Source organism: Palaemon carinicauda, chromosome 13 (assembly GCF_036898095.1).
Source record: "Palaemon carinicauda isolate YSFRI2023 chromosome 13, ASM3689809v2, whole genome shotgun sequence".
In the NCBI taxonomy this organism is placed as follows: Eukaryota; Metazoa; Arthropoda; class Malacostraca; order Decapoda; family Palaemonidae; genus Palaemon; species Palaemon carinicauda.
This window is the reverse complement of record NC_090737.1, coordinates 28735042-28742541: the sequence shown is the minus strand read 5'-3', so window position 1 is coordinate 28742541 and position 7500 is coordinate 28735042. Positions and strand designations below refer to the sequence as shown.

The window sequence follows — 7500 nt, the reverse complement described above, 5'->3', positions numbered from 1 at the left end:
CTTATAAATAAAACTCTTATCCCATAGTCTCTGTATCATTGTCTTCCACTATTTTGGGTTAGAGTTCTCTCGCTTGCGGGTACACTGGGGCACGCTATTCTATCTTATTTCTCTTCATCTAGTTTTTTTGAAGTTTTAACAGTTTATATATAAAAGACCTAATTTGACGTTGTTAATGTTCTTAAAATATTTCATTGTAATTGTTTATTACTTCTATTGTTTTTTATTTCCTTGTTTCCTATCCTCACTGGGCTATTTTTCTCTGTTGGAGCCCGGGCTTATAGCATCCTGCTTTTCGAGCTAGTTTTGTAGCTTAGCAAGTAATAATAATAATAATAATAATAATAATAATAATAATAATAATAATAATGGTCGAAGTAGTAATAAGTAATAATAATAATAATAATAATAATAATAATAATGGTCAAAGTAATAATAATAATAATAATAATAATAATAATAATAATAATAATAATAATAATAATAATAAATACTACTAATTATAATATGAAGACTACTCAAGAAAAAAGAAAAAAAAAAGTGAAGTAATCTGAGAGGAGAACGAATCCAGTTCCACCAGATGTCAAAGTTCTACTTCAGACGTACCCTAAGACGAGAATCCTTTACATTTGACACTCGCAAGAAGAAGAAGAAGAAGAAGAAGAAGAAGAAGAAAGAAGAAGTCCGGAAGATTCTGTGCCAAAAGTGAAACACAGCAATTAGGCCAAGACAAAGTACAGACGTCCCGCAGAACTACTCAAATAATTCGGGGAAAAGGATCATGACCTCTGAGAGAGAGAGAGAGAGAGAGAGAGAGAGAGAGAGAGAGAGAGAGAGAGAGAGAGAGAGAGAGAATGTGCGTTTTACAAAGGAGAGCTTGTTGGTGGTTTAAAAGCAGATATAATCCTTAACATCAATTATAAAAAATTAAAATATGTTGAGCGCCCTGTTTTTGGGTCGCAGAATTTAGAATATTGAAGATCTGAGATTTAAAGGGAATTTTCAAACTAGCGTTATGAGTTCACGATTCTAATTCGAAAATAAATGAACGTTATCTACAATAAAACACCGCTAACATTTGTATAAAAAAGTGTCCTTCTTAAAATGGAGTATTAATTTCAGATGGGAAAAGTATGTGGGGTGTACATAAAAATTCACGATTTTCTATTCTTCAAGTAAGTACAGGTAAAACCCTAATATATATATATATATATATATATATATATATATATATATATATATATATATATATATATATATATATATATATATTATATATACATATACATATATATATGTATATATATCATATATATATGTATATATATTATATGTACATACATATACATATACATATACATATATATACATATACATACATATACATACATATACATATATATATATATATATATATATATATATATATATATATATATATATATATATATACAATCCTTATCATTATCTCCTATTGACGCAAAGGGCGTCAGTTAGATTTCACCAGTCGTTATATATATATATATATATATATATATATATATATATATATATGTGTGTGTGTGTGTGTGTGCGTGTATATATATGTATAAGTAGATGAAAATTTTCCTCGTGAAAAAAATGGAAATACGACACTTTTCTGGTAATGACATGATATAAACTTGCAAATTGATCTATGATCTCGCGCAAAATTAGATTCATTTCTTTGTGAATCAAACTCGCTTCGATGCCGCACTAGTAAATCTTACCTTGATGTTTTACAAACAGAATTCATCCCAGCATGAAAACCATAAAACTCTCTTTGGTGTGGAAGAAACCAAGTTCACCCCCGCATGTAAACATGAAACTCACTTTGGTTTGAAACAAACAAAAACTCACTCAAACATAAAAAAAACCTTAAAACTTACATTGGTGTTGAACAAACAAAAGTCGCCTCAGCATAAAAAAAAAAGATAAAACTCACCGTGGTTTGAAACAACCAAACTTCACTCAAACATAATAAAAATAACCCCCTTAAAACTCACATTGGTGTTGAACAAACAAAATTCACCTCAGCATAAAAACGGATCAAACTCACCTCATTCTTGAACCAAACACGTCACTGCATTGGTTGACTGGAAGGTGTAGAAAGAAGATATGTTCAAACATTAGAAGACGAAATAACGAAGAGCTTTTAGTAAAACAATGGAATTTGTACTTACCGGAGGAGCTTGCTTAGTGAGCTCGGAATCGGAGAGCTCACCTTCCCAAGACATTGGCCGCTCCCTCTCAGTACCATCCCGTTCACGCAAGCTCACGCGAGCTGTTAAAATAATTAACAATTAGATTACTAAGAGATAAAATTAATTCTTTTGAAAGACTATAATTCAAATTAAAGTGAAAGTTTTCATCAAAATAAAATTAGTAATTTATGAGGAAAGTGATTTTACAATACTTTGTAATTTAATTGTATTATATAACACTGATTTTACAAATTGATTTTGTATTAAACCCTTTACTGCTTTATATAAAAGCATACCCACAGTGAGACCCCGGGCATTCGGCAGAAATGAAGATTTTTTAAAAATTTGTAAGGCCAAAATGAAGAAAAATCTCTAAGATATCATTTCTTGGTTTTGTGTAAATTTTCTAATAAATGGTGTTTATCCACGTATCCTGTACTTGATCATTATAAAAGTTTGACTTTTCTAAATAAAAAGAAAGTGGTTAAAAAAAAGTATTTCTTGTAACAATAAAACTATTATCCATGGTAAAAATATAAGAATGTCTCAATAGCACTTAAATTACATCAATTACATAAATATATAAAAATAGTTTTTGAAATATAAAACTACTTCAGTTTCCATTTTAAAACTTTTTTTCACCAAGAAGAATCTTCTTTAACAACCTAAACATTCAACTTAAAAAAAAAAAAAGTAGTTTAAATCATTAGCAGCATTGCTTTCTTCAGTTAAAAAATCGAATGATTCTGCTTTTTTAAAACTGCAAGTTGATCCTAGCATTCCTTATACCCCATAACCAATTATTAGGCTCTTTCTATTGTAACTTGTAAAAAGTATTCATCGGTTCAGCAATTTTTCTTCACTATCACCAGGTAATGAGCGATATCATCAGCATGTGACTTTTATTCCCAATTAGTTAGACTATCAGTAATATACATAATTATCTCATATGCAAATTTTGGAGCATATCTAAACAAGAAAAATCTCTTCATATCTCACCTATAAAGTCACGCTTTTCATATCGCACCTGTAAGGTCAAGCTGAGGTCTGACGTGTAAGATCAAACTTCTCATATCTTACCTGTAATGTCAAGCCAAGGTCTCATCTGTAAGATCAAGCTTCTCATATCTAACGTATAAAGTCAAGGTTCTCATAAACATGTGTATTACCTGTAAGGTCAAGCTTGTTAAAACTCACATGTAAGGTCAAGCTTCTCGTATCGCACCTGTAAGGTCAATCTTCTCTTATCTAATCTATAAGACCAAACTAAGGTCTCACCTGTAAGATCAAGATTCTCATATCTAATATATAAGGTCAAGCTTCTCACATCTAACCTATACGGTCAAGCTGAGGCCTCACCTGTAAGATCAAGGTCCCCATATTTCACCTGTAAGATCAAGCTTCTCATATTTAACCTATAAGGTCAAGCTTGGGTCTTACCTGTAAGATCAAGGTCCTCATATTTCACCTGTAATATCAAGCTTCTCATATCTAACCTATAAGGTCAAACTGAGGTCTCACTGTAAGATCAATCTCCTCATATCTCACCTGTAATGTAAAGCTTGGGTCTCACCTGTAAGATCAAGGTCCTCATATTTCACCTGTAAGATCAAGCTTCTCATATCTAACCTATAAGGTCAAGCTGAGGTCTCACTGTAAGATCAATCTCCTCATATCTCACCTGTAATGTAAAGCTTGGGTCTCACCTGTAAGATCAAGGTCCTCATATTTCACCTGTAAGATCAAGCTTCTCATATCTAACCTATAAGGTCAAGCTGAGGTCTCACTGTAAGATCAATCTCCTCATATATCACCTGTAATGTAAAGCTTGGGTCTCACCTGTAAGATCAAGGTCCTCATATTTCACCTGTAAGATCAATCTCCTCGTATCTCACCTGTAAGGTTAAGCTGAGGTCTCACCTGTAAGATCAATCTCTTTATATCTCACCTGTAAGGCCAAGCTGACGTCCTACCTGTAAGATCAATCTCCTCATATCTCACCTGTGAGGTCAAGCTAAGGTCTCAACTGTACGATCAATCTCCTCATATCTCACCTGTAAGATCAATCTCCCCATATCTCACCTGTAAAGTAAATCTGAGGCCTCACCTGTAAGATCAATCTCCTCATATCTCGCCTGTAAGGTCAAGCTGAAGCCTCACCTGTAAGATCAATCTCCTCATATCTCACCTGTAAGGTCAAGCTGAAGCCTCACCTGTAAGATCAATCTCCTCATATCTCACCTGTAAGGTCAATGGTCTTGATTTCCATATCTGTATCAGAAGAGTCTTCCTCTTTGACACCTTTCTTCGAGGATGAGGATGAGGTGGAGGTGGTGTTGGTGGAGACGGTGGTGGCGGCTGAGGACGATGAGGATGAGGAGGAGGAACCTTTGTTTGAGGAGGCGGAAGAGGTGGAGGAGGCGGAGGATGTTGATCCACCATTGGGCTGCTTCGCCTCAGTATTATCTCCACTCCCTCCGCCCTCACTCTCCCCGCTGCTTCCACTACGATCGCCCGCTGGAAGGAGAGGAGAGAAGAGTTATTAGTTATTAATGTCTATGATATTTTTCTGCCATATTCCTCATCCTACTGTTGAATGAAGGATGAACTGTAAATATAAATGATTCTAAGAGTTGATAGTAGATTTCTGCATCGACTGAAAAGTAATTGTACTTTTATTTACATTATCAATCTATTCCTTGTACATATAAACTAACGCGCATAATATATATATATATATATATATATATATATATATATATATATAATACACACACACATATATATATATATATATATATATATATATATATATATATATATATATATATATACTGTATATACATATATATAATATATATACTATATATATAATAAATATACTATATAATATATATATATTTATATATATATATATATATATATATATATATATATATATACTGTATAAATATGTATATATATATCCTGTATATATACACATACTATATGTATATATATATATATATAGGCCTATATACATACATACTGTGTATATACATACATACTGTATATATATATATACATATATACTGTATATATATATATATATATAATATATATATATATATATATATATATATATATATATATATATATACTGTATAAATATTATATACTGTATATATATATAATATACGGTATATGTATATAATATGTACTGTATGTATATAATATATACTGTATGTATATAATATATGCTGTATATATATAATATATACTGTATATATATAATATATACTGTATATATGATATATACTGTATATATAATATAACTAAGTATATAATATTTACTGTATATATATATATATATATATATATATATATATATACATACTGTGTATATATATAATATATACTATATATATATATATATACATATATATATATATATATATATATATATATATATATATATATATATATATATATATACAAAGACACACACATTAGATATACACTTATACAAAAAGGCTCTATTTACATATACATGCACATATAAACTTACATATACGTATATACATACATATACAGGCACACAAACATGTGTGTGTATATAAATGTATAAAAATATGCAACACACACATACACACATATAGAGAAATATTCATGTACGAGCACAGTCCCAAATTCACCAGATTAAAATGAAAGAACAGCTGATAAATTTCCTTACTTTGAAAGAATTCTTTGAATAAAGCAAACGATTGTCAACAAAATTTATGATAAACTCTACGGTTAATAAATTTCACATTTACGAAAGATTTATTGGCATTTATCCAACTCGAGAGCTTTATTGTAACAGAAAATTAATACCAAACTAACATTTTTCATTTTCTAGTGAAAGTGGTTCTTATTTATTGTAGAAATTAATTTAATGAAATATTGCTGAAATTAATTCAATGAAATATAGCTAAAATGAATTACATATTTTAAACATTTTCATATTCCCGTTTTCTATGACTTGCATATCGCCTAAGATTACGTCACATGTTCCTCTTTTCTCTTCTCGGTTGAGATTAGCCGAGTAAGAATATTTATGTCCACTATAAATAAATGAAGTGAAATTCGTATGTATTTGTTCTATTTGTTATGAAAGAAATAATGTTTACAGAAAATTATCACAAATAACGTAACATAAACAAGAGAGGAAATGGAGGTGGTGTATGCTAAAAACTCTACGCAATAGACACTCCACAAATGAGCAACAGCATTTTGGAAAAATGTAACGAGGTGCAGGAAGTTCCAAAATCGGCTCATCAGACGAAGACTTCACATCCAGAAATGAACCTAATTAGGCCTCAAACTCACCAATTTCCCCCATCAGTAGATATACAAAATTTGCGAGTAACACATCATTAATGAACATGAGAAACAAGACTTTAAATAAAGTCTCCCAGGTCTCTCCAACTCTCCCATTTAAAAAAAAAATCCACTAGGATCAACTTCAGCTTCAAAAAATACTATCCCTCAAGCCAAGAATACCAAAAAAAAAGAAAAAAAAGAAAAAAAAGAAAAGGAGGAGTGAAAGAAAAATAAGGATTGTACTTTGCTAACTCAAGACAATAAGAAGAAAAATTTAACTTCATATAAATTAAATTGTGGATGAATCACAATTTACATTACTCTTGTTAATACTTGACTCTCCAAACTATTCCCGACTACCATCCTTCTTTTACCTATCTTTCCTATCAGCTAAAAATCATATGAATCAAGTACTACACCGTAAGCGTTTTTCCCTTTCCTTGTTAAAATAACCCTAGAGACTTAGGTCAACTCAAACATCTCCATTAGTCTAACGGTGGAAATAAACAGTTATACATGATTATCAAATCGATATAAATGGAAATTGCAGTAGACACGAATTTACTAAAATTGCGAATTATAAGGGTTCACTCCTCTTCTCGGTCTGCGTGCGCGCGCGCGAATGTGTGCGTGTGTTTACATGAAAATACACGAAGAATGATTGAATTAGTATAGCCAATAAATAAAAAATAAATATTGATATTAGTATAGTGAATAAATAAGAAATAAATCAATAAATGAATATCAACATAAGTACAGTAAATGAATAAAAAGTAAATTAATAATGATTACTTAAATTAGTATAGTAATTAAAAAAGAAATAAGGAAAACAGTGATAAATATTTATATCAAATATAGATAAAGATAAATAAAAATAAATTATATAAATGATATTACTATGTCACATGACATTTGAAAATTTGTTTTAAACAATTGA

General features: G+C 30.2%; 1 protein-coding gene across 1 annotated transcript in view; it reads right to left on the bottom strand.

The window, feature by feature from the left end:
- LOC137651918 (sericin-2-like) overlaps positions 1–7500 on the bottom strand; it is a 192491-nt gene that overhangs the window by 171247 nt on the left and 13744 nt on the right. The window contains exons 2-3 of the mRNA XM_068385125.1: positions 4464–4739; positions 2202–2302 (exon numbers count right to left, since the gene is read on the bottom strand). Coding sequence (XP_068241226.1) covers positions 2202–2302; positions 4464–4739 — 377 coding nt within the window. The remainder of the gene's footprint in view (positions 1–2201; positions 2303–4463; positions 4740–7500) is intronic.